This window comes from Callithrix jacchus, chromosome X (assembly GCF_049354715.1).
Source record: "Callithrix jacchus isolate 240 chromosome X, calJac240_pri, whole genome shotgun sequence".
NCBI lineage: Eukaryota > Metazoa > Chordata > Mammalia > Primates > Cebidae > Callithrix > Callithrix jacchus.
The window spans coordinates 128,259,062-128,283,406 of NC_133524.1; the positions used below are offsets into that span (position 1 = coordinate 128,259,062).

The following is a 24,345-nucleotide window of genomic DNA, read 5'->3' on the forward strand; positions in this document are numbered from 1 at the left end:
TTATGGCCTACCTATTCAGGTCTATCTCTCAACAGGGCTTGCAATACCCTCGGAGATGGAACCTGGCTTCACATATTTTCTAAATGCCACACCACAACCCTTTGCAGATCCCCCACGCTGGTCCTTGCTTCTGGGCCTTTACAAAGCCACTTTCTCTAACAGGATAGTACTTCCACATCTTCTCCTCTCCACAAAGTCTTGTTTCTCTTTGAAAACCCACACCTGCCTTTCCTGTTGAATAGTTTTTCTAGCCTCAGGCAACAACAAATCCCTTCCTCTTGGCTCCACTTTGCTCAGACCTGATTACATTGCACTGATTCATAAGCTCTGTCTGTACCTTTCTTGCTATTTCCACCTTCTGTGGATTGTGGGCTTTTTGAGGGTATGTGGACCATGTTTCATGTCCCTATTTCCCCCAACTCCTTTACACCTAGGCTGAGCGGCGCTCGGCAAATGTTTGTTGAATGAGCCTGGATGGTATATAACTGTTAAGTGTGTATTTGATTTACAGCAGAAGGGGTCATAGACAAATCCTCTTTTGTAGGAGTATGAAATGACCTCCTCCACTCCTGGTACAAATGGCTACCTATTCTTGGCTACACTCGTGATACCATTTTCCCTCCCACATAGGTAAATGTCTCACATGATGAACACGGCAGATATCAGGGCAGGCATAGCAGACCCTGAGGACTGACCCAGGTAATAGGCTTCAAGTCACAATCACTTTCAGGAAATAGAGGGCTTGAAGTCTAAAACTCTGACATTTGCAGGCAGAGCTGGTTTAAGAGCAATACTAGAAATGGGATCAAAGTTCTGCCACGACTTCCCAGTCATTGGTGTAGAGGCCAGTGCTGCAGAAGTGACCTTCATACAATTCTCAGACAGCAAAGAAAGCAGGATTTACTGTTGATGTCAAAAGGATCTAGGAATAAAGAGTTTCAAGGAAGGCCAACCTTCTCTAACTGGAGTCTAAGGAAAGATTTCAGAGAGCAGAGCCTGGAAAGGGGAGCAAGATATAAGAAGAAAAACCATTCCTACAGTGGTGTTTTGAACTCCAGAAGATAGATAAATAAAGGAGAGGCAATAAAGGAGATGAGGGTTGAGGCCAGTAAAAATTGTTAGGGAACCCCATGTCCAATGTGCTTCAATGTGCTTTTTTTTAACCACAGCTGAGTGTTAACTATCTAAACCACCTGTTAAATATCTGTCCCTAAAGTCATTAAGATTTTGATTGAACCCAAGGATAACTTTTGAATTTAAATAGCCCTTCCAGTGTCTAAAAAAGGGATTTTAAAAGGGAAGTGAGCTAGTTAATACACAAGCAAAGATTGAACTTTCTTATCTCCCTAAGACACTGAGGATGGTCTCAGCCTCCCACACAACCTGTGTCCACTGGAAACTTCTAAATCACATGTTCAGCACCAGATCACCCATCAATACTCAGGGAATGTAGTCCCACCTGCTTGGGAGGCTGAGGCAGGAGAATTGCTTGAACCCTGGAGGCGGAGGTTGCAGTGAGCGGAGATCGCACCACTGCACTCCAGCCTGGTGCCTGGTGACAGAACGAGACTCTGTCTCAAAAAAAAAAAATACTCAGGGAATGGATCTACAATAAATGCACACTTTGTTTTTCAAACATACTCTCTGAGAAAAACCGAGAAAGCAATCACAAACATTCAGCAATTTAAGGTGTTATAACATAACCAATTGTTTGAAAATAAGACTTGTGCCCTCATTCCACAAACACTGAGTGCCTACTGGTGCCAGGCAATGTGGAGGATGCTAGAGAGAGACAAGGATAAACGAGACAACAGCACCAGACTCGAGCAGTGCACAGCCTGGTAAGGGATATAGATGATTCAAAAACAACATGGCTCCACTTATACCACTTGACTGCAACTGCCCTCTAAAAAGTCATCCGTGACTTCCTGCTGGCCAAGACCAGTGACCTCTTTTTAAGAACTGGACTCCTTAGCAATCATATTCCTATGACATTTCAAGAAAGACCGGAATGAACATAAGGACCCAGCCCTGCAGATATCTAGGGGAAGAGCATTCCAGGCAGAGACCGGAGCAAATACAAAGGCCCTGAGGCAGCAGGAGACCAGTGTGATTATAGAAAAATGGGCCTGAGGCAGGGGAATAAAATATAAAGTCAGAGATGGAATATGGGCCACACCATGCAGGACCTTGCGGTGTTGGTTGCTGAAGGAGATGGGGAGCCACTGCTGGGCTGGGAAAAGAGGAATGACAATGTCTCAATTAACATTTTAAAACAGTTACCACTGTGGTTAGTTAAGACTGTGGGGTCCAATAGAGAAAGCAGGGGAGCCAGCTAGTAGGCTTTTACAGAAGCCCATGTAAGAAGTGGTGGCGGCTTGGACTGCGATGACAGAGGTGATGGTGGTGAAAGGTGGTCAGATTCTGGATACATTACGCAGGTGAAGCAGACAGAATTTGCTAGTGGATTAGATATGGCCTGGGAGAGAAAAAGATGTGTGGAGTATTTGGAAGATTTTCCCGTGAGCAATTGGTAAGGACAGAGTTGCCACTTACAGGGGTGCAAAAGACTGGGAGAGGGCTACGTTCTGGGGAAATGTCAGGAGTTTGTTTGGGGCAGGTGAAGTTTATGATCCCAACCAAACCTCTCAGTAGAGACAAGAGTGGTGTGTGAGTTGCAGGAGTCTGGACTCCAGGAGAGGTGGGGCTGGAGACGTATGTGGAAGGCAAGCCTCTCTCCTGTCTTTCAGCGTCCACTCCCACTAGGTTCTACATGACTCAACCAAATCCATCTGCCACTTGGTATAAGAGCAAGCTTCACTGCAGCCAGCCCGGCCTCTTCATCCTCACACATCTTGCCCACCCTAGCCTGTGTTCTCAGGGCTCACTTGTCCTAGAAGAGTAAGGCTTCCAGTGATGGCAAAAGCCTCTTAATAAAGTACTATGGTAATGGGTGCAATACAGATAGTTTCACTGAGGAAACACATTTTTGATGGAGTTGCTTTTCACAGATTATCCTAAAACGTACTAGCATCAAAATGTGAAGCTCTAGATGTATTCAAAATGGTGTCCCAGATACCAAAGAAGTTTCTTGAGGAACAAATGCTTAATCAGATTTTCCCAGAGGGGTACCTACTATCAGCTCATATGCCTTCAGGCTAAACTCTTGGGGTACTATTTTGGGGAAGGCTGGTAAATTGTAAGCAGTCAAAGTAAGAAAAATCACACTATATTACTTCTTGCAAAAACCAATGAAAGTGAAATAAACCAGATACTAATATCCATCTGTAAAGCCTCTTCGTTTTGCTGCACTCACTTGAGTGTATTGTTAGCACCTTACTAAAATCATTCTCTGGCTGGAAGCTTGACAAGTACTAATTATTCTCATAATTTCCATGCCCCTGAAAACAAGACTCACAAAAGTTTAAAAGTGGTTACCTTTGAAAGCCTAGGGAACACAGCATGCTTAAAATTATCCATAGAACGTTACAACCAGACATATCCAGACAGAAAGTTGGACAAGAATATGCATGGTAGGTTATCTGAGTTTTTTTCAACCTCAAGTGTTAAGAGTTTCAAGAGTAGGCTGAGTTCTTCTTCCACTTGGGCATCAGAGGTTATATGCAGATCCTCACATAACTACTCCTCTGAGTCAGTGGAGGAAATAGTCAGCCAAGATGATCAGAAAAGGTCTGAAGGCCGGTCCCTGAGAAGCTGGGCCAATGCCAGGTAAAAGGAAATCTGCCAAGTTTTCGCCATGGCAATATCAAAAGCAATGAGACAATTTTGTGGATCTGGCTGATGCTCTCTGTGATTCACAGTCCACTGGTCTGCCACGATTTGGGCCTTGTTCTATTTTTGTAAAACTTCTGTATGCATGTATTTGGCTACTCTGTCTGTCTCCATGCCTGCCGTGTATATTTTTACCTACCCACCTGCCTGCCTTTTTATTTACCTAGCAGCTAAGAGTAGAACCAGGGAGTTGGTAAATTCTATAGAGTCATATTCTAGTCCATCCCTTCATCTTACAGATGAAGAAACCAAGGCCCAGAGAGCAGTGACCTGACCAAGGTCTCTCAGTGAATTTCATGATAAAGTTGGAAGGTAATGGGAGGGTGGCTGATTTTCAGTTCTTGGTCTCTGTCAACCTCTGGCTCAGCCTCTTGCTACTTTGTCTCTCTGTGTCTCTTTATCTATGCATTTCTATTCCTGTGCCTGTCTCTGTGTCTCTCACAAACACATGAACTTTGGGAAATTAACCTTGGTTTGGCAGATGTCCTACTGTTTCACTATTTTCTTACAAATGAGCATATCCTTAAACATATTTAGTGGACTCTCATTATTTTACTGCACTACCTCAGCTCCAAACTTTGGTTATGTCTCAGTAATATTTCCTTTTCCAAAAAGGTCACACTAAGCGCCTTTATTACAACACAGATGTTGCTTTCCCATGTGGGATTATTAGGAAATATCTCGAGGCTAGTTTCTTAAATTAATTTTTATGATACCTCTTCTTCCCACAAGTTGACCCTTACCTTAGAGTATTTAAATTGCTGCACATATTTCCCCACGGCAAACGAAGAATTCACTTTTAATTTTAAATTGAGCCATGCCTTCCAATGTAACTTGTTGATAGTAAATAAGACAGAAAGGAAGAATATTTGCTTGCATTTTCATCAAATAACACTGTAATCTATTCCATGTTACATACAAAATACCTTTTAACTTGAAAAGTCACAAAAAGAGAATACTCTCTAGGGGATTTTCCCAATCCTACAGAATGTGACTTGCCACTTTCTGTTTTCTTTGGATTTATATGAGAAGAGAAATCAGCATATCAGGCATGTTGGATATTTTTTCCAGTTTGTTGTCTGTTTTAGATTATAAGCTCCCAGAAGACAGGGCTACATTAATCCTCTGTTCAGTGCCTATTTAGGGTCTCATGCAGTCAATGAATCTGTGCTTTTGGCTGAGATTAGCTGCTAGAAATAGAGCTGGTGTTGCAAAAAGAAAAAAAGAGAAGAGAAAGAAAAATTAAGGCTGGCTCTTCACAACAGGTCACATGAGAGTTATTCTGAATTGGTCTGGCTCTACATTCAAGAACAAACCACAGAATATTACCGATAAAAGCTACTTATTTTAAAACCAGACCTCACCATTCTGACTGCCTTTAAAACTTGCAGATAGATTGAAAGGGTATGCGTGTGAATCATGCCAAGGCTCCAAAAATATTTACATGAGGTGAAGAAATGAACATACCTGCCCCATCACTAGCTATAGAAAACCATAGAATAGTTTCCTTAGTCGTTTCTGACCCAAGAATTCAACCTAGAGCAGAGTAGGTATTTGAAGCACCAAGTATCTACCTTTATATATATGTTAGCAGGTACCATATTCTACCACAACGGTTAGTTCTAGCTCCCAAATTCAATGTGAGTTCCATAAAGTCAGGATCTCTCTCTGATTCATCGCTGAACTCCCACTGCCTGGCAGAGTAGGCTCAGGTAAATACTCATGGGGAAGATCAATGCTTCTCTAAATGGGGAGCTAACATCACACTAAAGATGTAATTAAATGGCTATCATTGGCTTCTCCTCATTTTCACAAAACCATCTCTATTAGATCTTTAATGGGGACATTTCTAGAATGATCACTAAAGGGAAATGGTAGATACCACTTAAGTTAGTACAAGAAGGAGCACACAAGGCGTCTTCAGTTCTCCTATCATGTCTTCCTTTGTTCATCTTCGTCTTGACATTCTCGTTTATAACATTCTTGATCTTTCCTAGACTCAAATTGATTATATCACATTGAAAAGGTAGATTAGCCTTCTACGGATTTACTTGATACAAAACAGCATAAATGAAACTCTACTTTATTTGGACTAAAGAAATGAAAGAACTAAATTACAAGCTGTCACAATCAAATTTCACATGTTACTTCTCTACTACATAGTTTGGAATAGCTCCGAATGTTTATTTTATGTACCAACCTAACAGCTGAAGTACATTTGCCAGTGACAACAAGGGTTGACCAGAATTGAGGAGCGGGAGAGAAACGGAGACAGTGCTGTTGGTAGCTACGGATGCCTAAATGCTTACCAAAGGACAACACCCATTGCTGGAGGCCTTTCACTGCCTTTGAAAACGTGGGTGTGCTTATCACTAGTAAGTGTAGTATGTATTTTTACTGACACTCGAAAATATTACAGTAATTACATATATACCCTCATTCGGGGCCAAAACCATTATGAATCAATTTGATCTTCCACTATATATTTTTAATACCTGGCTCCATATCATTTTTGATGTTTCTAAAAATCAAATCCATCCACAAAGGATAAGTTTGCCCCCACACTGAAGTTATTCCAAAGGTTACACATCCCCTATCTAGCACTCCACTTATCTCTTTCGTAACATTCATCCAATATGGACATGTTTAGTTGACTTGCTTCCTTGAAATTATCTACATCCACCACTACAATATGAGCTCCCTGAGAGCCGGAACTTTACTTGTCTTATTCAATTGTCATATCTCTAGCACTAAGAATAGTGCTGAATTATGGTAAGTGCTCAATAAGCATATATGTACTGATTGAATTAATTAATTAATATAATAGTACATCTTTAATCACAGTACTGGATAATCACCAAGTTAACAGGTCCCTTGTTGTTTTCCCAAATCTATTGAAGGACACTGTTTTCCCTCAGTCTCAGAATGACCCAAAGCCAAATGACCAATGATTGTAGGCCATGAAACATAGTGAACAAAAGTACCCATCACCAATACAGAGAATACCTCCTGCATGAGAAAGGGAAATTAGAGATTGTGTGCTTGAGATTGTTGTAGGACAGAAAGCTAAGGGCCTCTCCCCCACCCCCACCCACTTTGACTCCAATTAGAAAGGGAAATATTCAGGTACTGATATTAAATTACAGTTCCTGTGGGTTAAATTTAAAATCTGCCCCAAGACTTTTGTTTTATTTATACATATTTTGCTAGCATTGTAAAGGAGATACTGAATCTGTTCCTATAAAGAGGAATAAATGAGGCTTTCAGGACTCTCCTGGTAGATTGCTTTACATGTGATTTCATGATCACTGAGTATTAAATCACATGACTCTTCAACATGAGACTCTTTATCAAAAAGCTCCTATCCCATTTCATTTTCTCATATAAGATGCCTGAAATTATACTTACAACTAATTCATTCTTTGAGATTCTCTATTTCATCTCTTACAAATTTCAGAAAACCTCTATTAGTAAGTCAGGAGAGGTTATTTGAGCAAAAGAATATCACAGTGATCACTTTCCCCTGCACGGGTTCAGAAAGTGGGGTACTGTCTAAAAGGTGTGAGTCAGAAAACTGCGCCTGCCTAAAGCATCACACAGTGTTCACTTCTTCCCTGTAGTTGTTATTCCTTTTCAGGCAAACAAGCAGCAGTAAACTTAAGAAACACTTTGCCTCATGCATCATCTTGGACATTGTCTAATCAGTTCATATGAAAAAAGTGGAGAAAGACTATGCACAGTCTCATATAACCTCATGTGCATTTACATGTCAATACAGAAACAATCAGTAACGGCTATTAAAGGCCCATTTATGCCAGTTTAGGATGACTCTGACATTCCAGCACTGTACATAAGCAGCCTTCTTTTAGGTCTCCTGACGAATAAGAGCTCCCAGGAAAGAGAAGCCAAACTGTGCCCTACAGTGAGCAGAAGTCAAGTTAGAATTATAGAATCCATGAGAAGAAAGACCAATGCACCTCTAAATGACATTTACAGACGGTTTGTACCATACCCATTGCCCAAATTAGAAAAGCGGAAAAGTTCTGAAACCACACAAAACCTGGATGAAGCTCCCTTGTAATTCAAGTGCCTGGCTGATGAGGCAAGATTGAGCTGTCTGGAAAATCAGTAGAGCCCACTGGATGGTAAGTCAGTGAAAGTAAAGGGGCAGGAAGGCTTATAGTAGCACAGTGACCATCATTTTTTTCTGAGGTGCAATTTTAAGATTTTGGAGAAGAGCCATTGGCCAAAAGAAAATATTTCAACTCTGAAAGAGGAACAGAAATAATCTAATAGTTTCTAACTTGTTAAATAGTGTTCTCCATTTTATGAGCACATAAAATCTCACTTATACATGTGCCACAGGTGCCCTGACAAGGCAGTGAGTCCAAACTAATGGAAAACATTACAGATAAAAACCATAAAGAATAGCAAAATAGAAAGACAAGGAGAAGGCCACAAATATGCCTGGAAAAATATCTGAAGTACTGATAACCCTAAGCAAAAGACATTTAAATCTGCAGATGGAGAATGGGCTACAGCTGTCATTAAGAATGAGCCATAAAGAGATGATGTGTACTTTAAACATGGATGCCCAGTCTATAGCCACAATCCTCTCTTTCCTAATTTTATTTTAAGCTAAATCTTGAGTTTTAGGTTTTATTTCCAATCCAGCCACTCTCACCTCTATGCGACCCTGTACTATATGTCAGCTGGCCCCAAACCCTCGAAAACAAAATTCCTTCTTATCTGTTTCTAAGGGATTTTTTCCACGTTTGTTGATAAAGTTCTTTGAGCATAATGAATTACAAGTGCTGGCAACAAATGTAGTGCTAAGAATTAAAAAGCAAAAGCAAGCCAAAAAATCTGCGAGTTTAGTTAATTACAAATCAAGATACTGGATAGGATTCAGTTGACCTGCATTCTTCTCTTGCATCTGCCACTAATTAGCTGCATGCGCTTAGATAAGTCATTGTCTTGATGGGCACCTAATTTCTGACCTGCAGAAAATAACAGCCTTTTCAATTACAATCATTCAAGGACTCCCTGTGCTGTGTGCCTTCCTCACTTCTTTGTCTATGCCCCACTCTTTATCCATGTCAGGATGCTCTGATACAACTGTAAATCAGAGTTGTATTTCTTGGAGTTTCCAACCCCCCTTGGCTCCTCTTCTCCTGCAGATTCCTTTACCACAGAATCATGCTCGGCTTTTGTCTGGATTTTTAAAAACTGCTTTCCTAAAATCTAGCCATAGAGTTGATTCTTGTGTTTACAACACAGCCAAGTATCTGAGTAATAAGTGGAATAGTAAGTGACACCACAGAAGTTTTAAAGAAGGGAGATGCAAGGGTACTTGGGATACTGGCAATATTCTGGTGCACCTTCTCCAAACCCACCACTCCTGCTTCCCTGTCTTCTCCCATAAAGGTCAATCAGACCAGAGGGAAGGTATGGTGGGAGTTAGGGAAGGCAAACTTTGTAACTACTACCTCAGTTCCTACCTGGGGCTTTAACTAGGCACTGAAGAAGACAACGAAATGATGGCTGGAAGAATCCAAGTGGCCTTCTAAGAGGTAACATGCTTTTTTTGGCACCTAACTCACTAGCAGGCAACACCTATACCATAACATTTTGAAACCAGCAAGCATTTTAGTGGTGTTTGGCTGTTTATTTTTTTGAAGATTCCCTGTGGTCACACTGAAAAGTCAATGAACTTTCAAATATTCACATTTAAGAAGGTGGCAATTGAATCTGCTGTGCTGAATTGCTGCTATAGCTGGCAGAGGTTAAAAGAAGACACAATGTTTTGAGTTCTCACGACATTTACAAGAATTGTAAAGCTGGCTTTTGCTGGAAAATGTATGCTTACCCTAAGCAGTTCTGATACACTGGAAAATGTTCCTGCATGTCCACTTCACAAAATTAAACACCATGTTGGAAAGAGATTTTGGTCCTGTCTCTGAAAACAACTAATTGTACCATTTTCGAACTAAAGAGAATCTCTAGGATCAGAGCCATTACTAACATTGATACTCGCATTTTTCTTTCAACAGGTAGTTTGCCTTGAGTAACAAAATGCATTGAGTGATCAAGTAAAATATCCCTAAAGGATTAGCATCCATTTATATTCTATAACAGGGAAGAGAGTGAACATGCTGAATTCTAATACTGACAAGGACAAGAAAAGTGTGGAACAGAAATTTGACAGGAGGCTTCATTGGCTTACTCTTCGGGACCAGCTGAAGGGAGGTGGTCCTAATAGTAGAGGGGCAAGAAGCAACAAAACGAGAATGCATACCGATGAAATAGAGGAAACCAAACGACCCAAAGTGTCACTGAAGCCTGTACAAAACCAACAAAAGCAAAGAGCAAAATTCACCTCCTCAGGGAGGCCTCCTCTGATCACTCTCCGCCCATGTGACAATTCTCTGTCCAAAGTGTTTTGATTGCTTCTTGGTACTCATCACTCTCTATGATAATCTTATTCATTACCTTGTATACTTGTTTGTTTTCAATTTCCCTCCAACACACACAGATTTTAAGAAACACAAGAGCAAAAACCTTGCCTGTCGTATTGTCCCCCATGTCTCAAACAGTGCCTGTATCATAGTAAATGCTCAACAGATTCATGTTGAATGAATAAATCTAAGAAAGGAAAGAGAAGTGAGATTACGACTGATGGAAACTATGAGAATAAAGACATTTGATACCTTAAATTCAAGGATGTTTTTATCATTCTTACCTCCTGTGAGAATAAGAGAATGTCTCTAACTCATTCAGGGAATTAAAAGCATCAGCCAATATGCACATCATTAAAATGAGAGGTTTTGTGCCGTGAGAGAGCTGAAGGAGAAGCTAGCATAGTAGAACAGAGGGTGGCTGCCATCTACATAGCTCTGACAGGAGCACTGGGTATCCAAGTAGATCTCTTGGTTTACTGATGCAGTGAGGGATCCTTGGGACCTGAGAGTGACCATGTAGGAGACTTTGAAACTGACAGCTGAGACCAAGAACACTTGGAATTGAGACTTGCAAAGGCACATGCCGAATTTCTGAAGGGGAGGATGAGGTGCAACCGTGAAGGCAAGGAACTCAGAAGTAGATGATTCCCACTCGGTGGAAAAAATGTTCTTCAAATATGTCATATGGGAGTAGCTCAAACAGGAGTGACTGTACTGAATTTTGGGAAGGTAGAGGATGGGACCATTCTTCTGGAAAAGGAATATTGTCCTCTGTGCTAAAGATATCATCATCCCTGTGCCTATAGTTTCTGTAGAAATAACTCATTTACAACAAATTCTCCTGATAATAGTATACACATTAACCAAGACTTTATTCCTTTGCTCTAATTAAGTTTTAGGGTTAGACATAACCATTCTTACCCTTGCCTGAAACACTGGCAAACCAACTTAACATGTAAACCCCAAAGCAATTCCGTATCTACTAAATTTAAAGGAAGTAATCAATTTCTAATTCAGATTTATGTACATTCTTTTCCCACATTAGCACTGTCTTATTTCCCTTAAGTTCCTCTTTGGTCATTAAGATTGTCAGCAAGATTATGGCCATTGAACAATTTGTGACATGTTGCATATATTTTTAAACTAAATTAAATTGTCAATGGACCTGCATATAACAAAAGAAAAATGTATTAGACACTTAAGGACGGAGACCCTATATGTTTTATATTCACAGCTGTGTTGCTCCACAGAGAGCCTGGTATGTTCTGTAAATATTTGCAGAATAAATGAAATAAAAAAAATCTATCTGCCACTGATAGAGTTATTTGCACATATTCAAAATCTCAGGCACACCTGACCCAGCATATGTGTATGTGTCTATGCACACATGTGCTCTCACAAAATTCCCACCTGCTCATCATTTGAGTACATCATCTTTCCCCTTGGCATGTGCATTTCTTAAAACACTGAAACAAGATTAACCATAATAAGTGTCCCGAGAAAGATGATTTTGGCTGGGTGTGCTGGCTCACACTGGTAATCCCAGCACTTTGGGAGGCCAAAGTGGGTGAATTACCTGAGTTCAGGAGTTCAAGACAAGCCTGACCAAATGCTGAAACCCTGTCTCTACTAAAAACACAAAATTAGCCAGGTGTAGTGGCACAAGCCTGTACTCCCAGTTACTTGGGAGGCTGAGGCAGGAGAATTGTTTGAAACCGGGAGGTGGAGGTTGCAGTGAACTGAGATCACAGCATTACATTCCAGTCTGGGCGACAGGAGTGGAAAAAAAAAAAAAACTCGTCAAAAAAAAAAAAAGAAAGATGATTTTAATTAACACTTCTTCCAAACATGTCAATCTTCCAGCACCTAAAAACTGAACTCAATTTCCATTTTAGAAAGCTGTTCCCTTATGCCTAGAAAATATAAACCTTTTTAAGTTTCAACTGCCAATTGACATTTCCAGTGCCTAATAACAGAAATTCACAGTTTATCTGTTATGCCTTGTCTGGAAAGTTCAGTTTGAAGCACTTTGCTAACTTAGGCCACTTTTACTTCTGCTCAGACTAATGCTCCACACTTGTGCCTCGTTTTCAACCCTTAATACCTCTGAAGCTAGATTCCTCCATCTGCATTCCTGAGAAGGATGACAAAAGCCAGACTACCCTTTCAGTCTCCTAGGACATCCTGCCCTGGAGATTCTCAGCAGGCAATTGGAAATTGGAGTTAGCCTGGAGCTCTGGAATGAATTAAGGATTGGAGAGGTCAATTTGGGAATCATTAGTGTAGAGGTTAAAGGTGAAGCTATGTGAGGAGATGAAATTACCTAGGGAGAAAACATAGCAAGAGAAGAGAAGCAGATCAATGACAGGACCTTGGGAATTCTCTATTTAAAGGGGCAGGAGGGAGCAAGAAGATGTGGGTATGTATGTGTGTATGTGTGTGTGTGTGTGTGTGTGTGTGTGTGTGTGTCTGTACACTGTACACGGATGGAAAAGAGTTCCCAACAACGGAAACCTAAGGAATGTAGTAAACCCTTTCAAGCAAGAGAATATGTGTAAAAGTGCCAGAATCTCCAAAGAGGTCAAGAAGACTGAGACCAGGGAAGAGGCCATTGAATTGTGAAACATGGTAGTCACAGATAACCTTTGGGAAAGCAGTCTTTCTGATGCAAATCTTACAAACTTATGTGCCCAAATGTGAATGTGTACAGGTGTATGTGTAAGTATCCCAAGTCACTATAAGATTAAATGTACTATTGAGTGAGGCTGCCACTGGGTATGCCAGACAGCAATGGTAATAACCATCATTATAGACTGTTTACTATGTGCCAGCACTTGATATGCATGATCTCATTTTAATCCTCAAAACAAGCCTATATAGTGGCTACATTTCACATGTGAGAAAACTACCTGAAGCTGATAAAGATGAACTAAATTACCCAAGGTCACACAGCTACAAAGTACAGTGCCAGGATTAGACCTGATGTCAGTTTGACTCTAAATGCCCAGACTGTCAGTCACTGATGTAATGTTTCCACTATGCTAATGTTAATTAGGTAATCTATGCATGAAGGAAAGACAGCTGATATTGGTTGAGTGTCTCATTGCCAGGTGCTTTGCATAGAACATCTATTTTCATACATATACCATCAATATTATGGCTATGTTTAGGTAAGCCTTATGAGGGCATATTTTTAAAATTCTGATTCAGCTATTTGAAAAATAAGTTAAAGCTATATGACTCGCAAACAACCAGGTATCATTCAAACTTACTATAATAGTTCCCAAAGTTTGAAAGGTACAAAAAACATGTGGCATTATTGATTTGGTGGTTGTTATTAAATTCAAATTACTGACAATCATACTCATCTGAAAAAGAAGGGCGTGTGACAGGATGATCTTAAAACTCCCCATCCAGCCCGGACTTTCTATGATTCTTGTATGCAGGTCTAATGCCAACAATTTTAAAGACATGCAATACGAAGTAGAATGTAAATGCAGCAGCAGAACTGATTGACATGTCAGCATCCTTTTATTCACTAAATTTATAGAGGCCTATTATTAAAATATAAAAATAAGTCTGGCTGTTCAAGGCATTGATTGCTAACTGAAACAGAAACTTGGAAACTCCATCACAAGATGATACACTGAAAATCGAACCAAATAATTTGTTTACAGTCAACTGCAGACCCTATGATACAGCTGGCTATAGGAAAAAGAGAGAGAGATTGACAAGCACTCTGGCTGCTACTGTTTTGCCGTCTGTAGAAAAACAAATGCGGTTCTGGTCTGAAGCAATTAGTATCGCTGTTAATTGTGCATGTGTGTGTAGCAATAATACTGGGCATTTGGGATGGCTTCATTGATTGTTCCCTTCTTTCTCTGGATTACAAAAATCTATTCAGATAACTAAGAAATAGCAAGTGCTTATGCGAATTGTTAATAATGAGGCAGAGATAATCACAATCTTGTACGTTTATGAAACTGGATATGCAATGGGGATTAGCAAAAGAAAAATGTTTGCTTTACTATTTTACTAGTGGTTGAAAAATATGCTAGTCTTGCAAATAGTTTTCATACATGATTCAGCTTATCGGAATTCAAAAAAGGGCCCCATAGATATTTACCAAAACCATTTCTTTCCTATCTCACCATCTGTACTCCTGTTTTTTTCCTCTCGTTAAGACCAGGTATTAGTTGCTCTGACGATAATATCTGGTCCAACTAAGCAACACCATAATAAAAATAAAGAGTGTGTCCGGATTTGCTTTCTTATACAGCAAAATTGTTTAAAGAGATGGTGCTATCATCTAGTAACTTTAAAGTAAAAAGAGAACGAAATTCTTAAGACTTCCCCAGTAAAGCTATTGTAGGGATAGTGGTCCCTATGCTATTGACCATTGTCTTCAAGGTTATCCACTCCATTTTATTTTACAGGTGAGGAAATTAAGGCTCAGAGTGGAGCTAGTGCTTGGTAAAAGTAACCTCATTAGTAACAGAACTTGGTGCTTTGCCTCCATGTCACACTCAATCTATGATCTTTAAATGTTCTTCCATACTAGTATTGTGTGATTAGGTGTCGATGTGTGTCTGTGCCATTTACCTCAATAAATTATAATCTGACTACAAAATTAAACCCTAAATTTACTATTCTCAGCTGTCAAGTAAATCCACTGAGGCCTAATGGGAGTATGGAAGCCCAGTTACAAAAAGGAAAACTGGGCATCCCCAAAATGGCTCATGTAGTCTATTTTAATGGGAGTCTGTCCTTGTGGAGGAAAGCCAGAGCTACAGTCTTTGCTCTTGCTAACCTATTTGACCAAGGAGCACAGGGATTGTAGGTGGGCAGGAATAAAAAGCAGAGGCATTGGTAAATATTTCTGGAGCCATTAAGCCTACAAAAAGCCAAAATCAGTACTGGTGAGCATCAAGAACTTAGAAAACAGTGTGCCAAGTGACTAGAGCACACATTTCTAATATGGCTTATGGTCTTGCTAACCTCTCTGGCTCTGGTGGCCATACGATGGTACAGGTCTTAGCAACAGTTGTTGCCTGCAGTGGCATCATCCGGGAGCATTCTCAGTGTCCCTCTTCCCCACAGAGAGGAACTTTCTTGTGTTTGATTAGATTTGCTCTCCTGCAGGGTTCATGTCATAAAGGCTCCCGGCCTATGGGATTACTTGTAAATATGCAAGTCTACATATTTACATATGTTAAAAGCCCTGATATTTTCAAATAATTGATTTCCCTTCAAGGAAATGCTGACCTACTTGTTCTCTAAATCACAGTCCAGCCTAGGGACAGGCAGACATGCCTGAAGCACTGTAAAGAACACTTTGCCAATGGTTGGAATCTTCTTAATAACACACTCTATGTCGTCCTATTTCAGCAAAAAGAGGAAAAAGAGCTAATGACCTACTGCACACCTGCCTAGGGTGGGCGTCCTGAACATTCATCCCACTTCTGAACTAAGTCAGCCTTCAGAACTGACTCCAAGCTGGGTAGTTTCAGCTGTTTTAAACTGAAAAAAAAAGAGCCCTGGAAAGAATTTGTCCAAGCCAAAAACTTAACTATTTGTCGTACTGAAATTAAACCGACAGGAAACTGTAGAGTCTCTTTATTCTAGCTTACTTGGGTTCAGTCAAACTAAAAATACATCGTTACTTACCTTGCTGCATCTAGATTCTGAAAAATCCTCCACCTGTTAAAGGAACAGTAAAACCAGTCGCTAGCAAGAGCTTGGTAGGAGAGGAGTTAAAATAATAAAAGTTTTCCGTTTTGCTTTAATAGCATATTTCTCCAGCTTCCGAAACCTCAGGGAAACAGCTCATAGATGGCGTCTCCACTTTGCTCCCTACTGGCTTCTCTCAAGTAATGGGGAGATTCCCAATCAGAAGGCTAAAAGGGACAAGGCTGCACTGAGAGTCAAACCCCTGGAGGGCTGTGGGGTGGGAATGATGGATCTACCACTCACTCATGCTAATTCCATTACCCTTCACAGAGAGCAATGGGAATCTAGGTTAAAAAAAATCCAATAAAACAACCCAAACCAAACCCAACCCTGTGGCATCACTGAAATGGAAATGCCTGACTGAGAGGTCCTAAGAGGAATTGGCAGGGATTTTTCATATTATCAAGAATATATGAAACACAAATAACAAAAGGAAAAGAAAAGAACAATTAGACTTTACTGATGCTCTTTAAAAAGATGAAAATTCAAAGCACACGTAAAGTGATAGATAAATCATCTCTGTAGTCCCTTCCACCCGAACACAAGGCATCCATCAATGTAAGCAACGTCTCTCCATTCAAAAAACACGCTTAGCTGTTTCTATATTATATATGTTAAGGGTCACAAAACACTCATTCCACCGTGTGAATTTCTGAGATTATTAGCAGGCAGAGACTGTGAAGTTATACACAGGTCAGCTGCTAATTTGAGGGTTCAAATGGGCTCAGTTAGCTTTTTGTTTTTTATTACACCAGAATAAGGAATTTTACAACGTAGCAACGCTTCTTTTATGCCCAAAGTGAGCTATATAGCCTGTGCATTTTCTTGGGAGAAATGTTTCTTTACAGCAAATATGTTTTGCAGGCCTTAGAAATGAGTTAAGACAGACTTTTAATAGCATGGCTAGCAGCAGAGCCTTTGCATCATCATTTGAGAAGCAATATACAGCTCTTTTATTATCAGTCTCTGGTGTGGTTAAGCTCCCTTTCCCTGTTTCTGAGCTGCTAAGACTGCTGGGGAAGCAAATGTCACAAGAAACAAAAGCGATCTACTTGGTGAGCCCTAAAATCAAATCTGCTAGACAAGACACTCCAGTTATGTACTTACCACCCAAGAGCCCAATGTGCTCATCTTCAACTCCCGTTGCAAGAAAGAAGTGATCTACAATGTACTGACCTACCCCATGGTTTAGAGTCCCTACACAGTGAAGAGAGGTTATGAACCCTTCCACAGCACTTGGCCTTGTGAACAAAAGAAACATAACTTTGGGTGAAAATACAAAAAAAAAACCAAGAAAATATTTTCAAGAGGAAAACATAAAGCCATATATTGATTCCTAGGATCAGAAAATTCCAAAGTTAAGTATGCAGCAGTTTCCAAAGCCATTATTTTCATTTCACTGTAGTAATAGAAATTCTCAAATAATGTAAGTGTATAGATAATTGATTTATATGGGAACGGGATCAAATTTAACTTTAATCAAGGAACTATTATTGTCTCTCGAGATTTTTTTTGTATTTCTAGGTAAACTTCTTGACTGCCTTATAAAGTTTGCCCAGTGATTGAAGTTAGAAGGCTTTGGAAGCTCATTTGTCTTACCTGGGAGTGCAGATGGGTAGATGTGGAGTATTGAGTGACAATCCATGAAGATGTTACAGGTGCATCAATCAAAAGTGTGGCCAGTCATCGGAAGTGAGCCAAAGTTCATACGGAAAAGGTAAAAAAAAAAAAAAAAAAAAAAGACACACATTAATTAAAAGAAAATGAATTAATTTTAAGAACTCATTTTATGTATATGAACACACACTCTCTTTGGGAGAATTCTTAAATAGAATCCTTTTAAAAGCCCGTTTAATCATGATGTTTCAGTGAAAAATATTTATTATCTATTATTTGCCAGCATGGTTAGAGGTGCTGAGGATACAGTAGTGAATAAAACAGACAAAAATCCCGGACTCTAAAGAGTTTACAATTTTGTGGAATATTGTTAGGCCTTCTGCTTGGAAAAGTTTCTACAGAAATGTACTGTTATGTCGTCAATTCTAGGAAAGAGTTTCTCCCTGTTTTATTCATGCCTTTGTTTACGTATAGAGAACATACTCTATGGCATCAGATTAAACATTTGCATTAAAGAGAATTCTCTTTTGGGTTGGAAGGGACGTTATAAATTCATAATTTCTCCTTGTGGAAAGCCTTCCTAACAGACTGTAAATCAGGTTTCTTTTCAGCTGGGCCATTTGCTGCCCAGAGAATGCCACGTGCTTGCACCTTAAAATACTGTAAAACAGGAAACCTGTAAGTGGCAGTTTCATAATGCTGTAGTCCCACATCCCAACAGAGTCTTTCTTATTTGTTGCTGTCATGTTCTGTAACAGCTAGCCCACCTCACACTCTAAGATGGGATGCATCAGCCCTCAGCAAGCCACATCCTGGGAAACCAGCAGCACTGGATGGACAAAGGAGCTGGTTATCATGCCCATGACCCGACACTGGCTGGAGAAAATGCCATGGGAATAACCTTCCTCTGAGCCAGGTTCCAGAAGATGTGACTAAATGTCACTCAAATGGTACTTAGGCAACTGCCTAAGTATCCAATCAGCAGGAAAACAAAAGATGAAAATGAAGGGAACACATATATAGCGCTGTAGTAATGGGAATAGCGGGGAGACTCGGGAATCCAAAAACTCCAGATGGGGATTCATCCTAATCAGGAGCCTCAGACCATGACACCTATGCTTGGCATTTACATTCTCAGGGCAGGTGCTTAGGGCTTCAGAAATGAAAGTGAAACAATTCACTTTTGTACTAAGGTTTGAAATTAAGACCTGGAAAAACCAGGATGAGGTAAAAATCCATGAGCCCTTGGCTGAGAATCAGAATCCCTGGTTTTTAACCCAGGTTTTACGAATGACTCATTTGATCTTGGGCAAATTCTCTTCTCCACTCTTCCAGGGAGCTGTTTGACATGAAGGAGCTTGACAAGATGGGTTCTAAAATTCCTCCAGTTCCAATATTCTTTCATTCTCTAATAGCTTGCCCTCGAATTTGGGCGCCACGTTACTTAGAAGTACGCCTGTCTCTAATCATTTTCTCAGTACGACATGCTATTAGTAATTCAAAGAGCCCAGAATATAGCCTTCTATGAGCAAATGAGAGTATGTCCAAAATAATACTGGCCAGATTGAAATAAGGCTCAACGTTATTCTGTCCAGAAAAACAGCTTTGTTAATTTGAAACAGAGAGTGGCTGATTCTTTATGATGGAAAAATTATACAAAGAAACTTAATTGAGAAAAACGATGAACAATTGACCCTCCTGCACCACCACCACCCTCCACATTTCTCTGGAGTAATGGGAATAGCAGCAGATGAACGATTCTCAGTCAAGGGCTCTTTCTGCTCATGCAGATTCTTCATCTGCCAGAAGCCTGGGATATCGGATGGCTGTTCATTAGCAGAGACCTCCACAGCCACACAGTTCGTTAGATAGAAGGGAAGTTAAGAAACCCACACCAGCACTATTTGGGTCAGATTGCAAATCGGCAGCACTCTGAGAAATAACTGCCTACCACTGTTCCAGAGCTGCCAAGCAAATGGCCCATTCAACCTCTCCAGTTTCTAACACTGAACTGGTGTGCTCACCCTCTATCTGACTGCCACACCAAGAGCTGATGTGTTCTAGAATTCCGCGTTCTCCCATGTAGGATGCCCTTCCACCATCATTCTGGTCTTACCTACTCTGTTTCTGCTCAGAAACCCGCTTTTGTATCTCAAGCCACCTTCCTCATTTGATCTCTAAAGGCCAAATACAGTATATCTTAGTGAAAAATGTCTTCTATTAATACACGCTAAATTTTATTTCCCTAAATGGGAAGGGGTATGGTTCCCTTCCCCCAAAGTCTCAGGCTGAGGACTCTCGTTCAAACTGGTAGAGGTGAACGGAGAAGACATACAAAGGGCCTGGGTGTTTCTTAAGGTCCTAAGCAAAACAAGCTACTGGTCTTTTTTACTTGCAAAGTGTTAAAATGCTTGGCCTCAGCCTTTTGCTTACGCATAGTCCTGAGAGGTGGTATGGGACCAATAAATCCAGTAGTCACACAGAACGGATTCTGGTCCTAATGCTCTTTCACTTACCAACTGCATGACACTGCCAAGGCACCTTAATCTCTCAGTTCTGATTTCCTCACCTACAAAATGGGGACAAGTCAGGGCATGGTGGCTCACGCCTGTAATCTCAGCACTTTGGGAGGCTGAGAGGCGGATCACTTAAGGTCAGGAGTTTGAGACTAGCTGGCCAACATGGTGAAACCTCGCCTCTACTAAAAAAACAAAAATCAGCTTGGCACGGTGGCAGGTGCCTGTAATCCCAGCTACTCAGGAGGATGAGGCAGGAGAATGACTTGAACCTGGGAGGCGGAGGTTGCAGTCAGCAGACATCACACCACTGCACTCCAGCCTGGGTGACAGGGCAAGACTCGGCTCAAAAACAAAACAAAACAAAACACCATCAAAAAACAAAATGGGGAGAAGTATAGTGCCTACACTGGTAATGACAATCACCGTCTTTAACAACAGGTATGGTATCAACCCTGACCAATCAGAAGAAAAGACAGCCCTATCAGAGCAGAAACCAACAGGAAACAAACTGGGTAGGTAGGCCCATGTGTTTCAGTCTAGAAATGTAGCTTCTAAAATACTTGGGAGGATTAGATGTGATCTTGCATGTAAATTGTGTAGCAGACTGTGAGGTCCACAGTCATCATAAAATAATACGTTTTTAGGCATGATTATTTTCACCTAGGGAGGAATACCAATCAGAGAATTGTCTCCAGAGGCATAGTGAGTCTGTGGCAGGCCTGTCACACAGCTCCCAGCCCCCTATTGCTGAGCCATTTTGTTTCCTGGGAAAAGAACCAATTTTCAAAAGCTCAGACAAGTGCATGTAAAGGCCACGTGGAAAGTAACTACATCACTGATATGGGAGAGGGCTATCCCCCACATCTGTGTTCTACTGTTTGACCGCTCTTCATTCCTCCTGGTTCAATGCCAAGACCACCGGAAATCACACATACCTCGTGAGAAGGAGCTCCTTATGGTTGGCCTGAGAATACTGGAACTCGGAATATTCTTTCAGATATGTATTTTTTTTTTTTTTTTTTTTTTGCGATGGAGTCTCGCTCTGTTGCCTAGGCTGGAGTGAAGTGGCATTATCTTGGCTCACTGCCATCTCCACCTCCTGGGTTCAAGCAATTCTCCTGCCTCAGCCTCCCAAGTAGCTGTGACTACAGGTGCCCACCACCATGCCTGGCTAATTTTTTTGTATTTTACTAGAGATGGGGTTTCACCATGTTGGCCAGGATGGTCTCCATCTCCTGACCTCATGATCCGCCCGCCTTCAAATATTTATTCTTCGAGTGTTTGTTTTAACCTCCCAAGGAACAGCCGTTGGCACAGCTGTGAAGTCCCCTGAGGCTGTCTTGACTGCTCTTTTCACAGTGTCTGCCCTTCCCCAAGATACTAAACATGCTTTCCAGACTCACCCTCCATCCTTTCATTCCCTGCCAGCTGACAAGAATTCCAACCTGATTCTTCCTTTTGGGTAAGAGCATCTTAAGACTTCAGAGCTTCTAGACCCAGAGGAATGATCCTGTATTGGTTCGATCTCCAGTCCTATGACATTTAAAAAGAACCTATTTTTGATAGGGATGTGTCCCCATATCTCTCCATTGTACCACCTTAAATGACATAATCCATAAACACCCCAGGCTCAAACAATTCTCCTGTCTCACACTCCTGAATAACTGGGACCACAGGTGCCTGCCACCACACCTGGCTAATTTTTTTGTATTTTTAGTAGAGACAGGATTTCGCCATTTTGGCCAGGCTGGTCTCGAACTCCTGACCTCAAGTGATCCACCCGCCTCGGCCTCCCAAAGTGTTGGGATTACAGGCGTGAGCCACCACGTCCAGCCAAATAACATTCTAAGCCTTTATAATGAATTTGACTCAATCAGAAACATTCCTATGAAAAACAGCCTAGGTTCTTATAAGCAGAGACTTAGAAACACTCATGCAGTTCTCTAACAAATCCTGGAGCCAAAGTCAGAGTAGATAAGTCTGTCTTCAGTGTGCCACTCTTCCCATCAGGTGGCCAAAGCCCCTGCCCCATATTGACTCCTCAGGGAAGGACACATGAGCATGCCTGAGATTCTGGCTGCTGCCCAGCACACGAGAGAGGGGTCATGCCTAAGTTGGACATAATGAGCCAGTTTGAGGGGACCTACTGATGGCTGAGTGTGGTAACTCTTTGAGGTTATATTTAGACTGAGCCATAAACCTAAAGCAATGACTAATACAGACGAATAAGCCCCTCTGGACTGGTAAATCCTTTTGGTACTATTTTATTAACAGCATAGAGCACCTTCTACCCCAAGGTGTCTACCATATCTCGTTCGATTCAGAACTCAAGTGGCTGCTATAAATAACTGATATGGTAAGTTCTGGCTGGGCATGGTGGCTCATGCCTGTATTCTCAACATTTTGAGAGGCCAAGGTGGGAGGAACTCTTGAGCCCAAGAGTTCAAGACCAGCCTGAGTAACATAGTGAGACCCCTGTCTCTACAAGAAATATAAAAAATAGCTGCGCATGGTGTCATGTACCTGTGGTCCCAGCTACTCTGGAGGCTGAGGCAGGAGGAGCACTTGAACCCAGGAGTTTGAGACTGCAGTAAGCCATGATCGCACCACAGCACTGCAGCCTGGGCAACAGAGCAACACTGTTTCTAAAAACATAACGAAACAAAAGTTATTCCTGCAATCATCTAGCATAAACTCAGGGATATGTCTTCTAGTGATCTTTTAGAGACCTCAAGTGTCACCCAACTCTTCCCTGACCCTGAGACCTTGAGAGGGCAGGGACTTGCCACAGATCACAGAGCACATCAGTGGCAGAGATGAAAATGGACTTGTCCATTTGTCCCGTTGCTTGACAGCACATCATCCACCCTGTGTCCATCAGAGCTTGCCTAGGGGCAGCAGACAAGCAAGCACCTGCTCTCCCAGACTCAATCACGCAACCCTTCACAACAACTCACAAAGCAACGGCTGCAAAAGATTGGGAAACAACCATAAAAGACCCCAAGGAGTTGAAATTCTTCTTTTCCAGTAGCTGTTAAGTTGTAAACACATTCTCCTCTGCTTCTCTCCACATTTTGTTTTCTGCCTAAATGTGCTTTTACTACATCACATGGTAACAATCAGAGATTCTTATATTTCTTTCATTTTGAGAAATAATGCCTTATACCCCGGCCCTGTATTGCCAAAGCTCCAACGGCACTTTGGAAACCAAGTGAACCTGATAGGTAAGATTGCCAAACAGCCCTTTCCAAATAGTGTTTTATCTGTTGCGAGCCAGTCAATTATTGGTTGAACATGTCTTGTCTAAGCTGTTTTTCTGTTGTCTACAATCCTTACAGAAACTGCCCCCTCCTCTTCTCCTTTCTCCTTTCTCCCACCCCTGCCCAGCAGATTTTTAGTAAAGATTTCCCATTTTGGCATCATAAGAGTGCCCTCTAGCGCTGATCTAATTATCAATCTAGACACTGAAGGATTCTTGTTTTCGTGGGAAATGGGTTTGTTTGTAACTTGTCCTTGGCTATGGCTGGATACATTGTTTCTGAAAGCATTTCCACAGTACCTATTTGACAATTTAGTCTTTTAGAAGGCAGTGAAAGGGAGGTTTTGCCATTGAACAAACAAAGAAAAACAAAATTGAAGGCCATAAGAGAAAACCTGGCTTGTTTTCCCATCTGAGAAGCCTTTCCACTCATGATGCAAGGGAGCTAGTTGAGTTATATAAAAAAAAAAATGTGCATAGGCACAGGCTGACTTCATCAACTGAAACTTGACAATGATTTTCATATGTGTGTTGGAGTTCCCCCAAATGCAGGAATCTGTATTTGTATGGTAAGTTCCAGTGATGCATTTCTATTTGATCATATACATACAGTATTTTTGATTAAAAGGAAGTAAAGAACCAATAAGGAATCCCTTAGAAATTTTCTGGGTGTAACAGGGCTTGCTTTCTGTTAACAAAAGCCTGGAAAAGTTTTGTTTACAAGATAAATATGAATATGTGGGCTGAGAGTTATTTTATCCCATTTTATTTCCATGTTTCAGATCTTTGGGTCTGGAAGGTCCACAAATGATGCTATTTCAGCACTGTTTCAAATCAGAAGGAAGGTTTCCATTGTACCTTTTACACAGTCAGCTTCGCATGAGGCTGCTACTCTATTGAATCCAAATATTTTATGCTGACACACACTAAGGATGGCAAGCTGCCAACATGAGATATAACTGCTCCA

The 24,345-nt window shown here is 41.0% G+C and overlaps 1 protein-coding gene across 6 annotated transcripts in view; it reads right to left on the minus strand.

The window, feature by feature from the left end:
- The window catches only part of HS6ST2 (heparan sulfate 6-O-sulfotransferase 2), a 320,588-nt gene that overhangs the window by 68,105 nt on the left and 228,138 nt on the right, over positions 1–24,345 (minus strand). For 4 of the 6 annotated variants that reach the window (XM_035289076.3, XM_002763275.6, XM_035289077.3 and 1 more), the window contains exon 3: positions 15,921–15,953. The exons of the other annotated variants lie outside the window; for them this stretch is intronic. In XM_035289076.3, the coding sequence (XP_035144967.1) occupies positions 15,921–15,953 (33 nt within the window). The remainder of the gene's footprint in view (positions 1–15,920; positions 15,954–24,345) is intronic. 6 annotated transcript variants of the gene reach the window in all.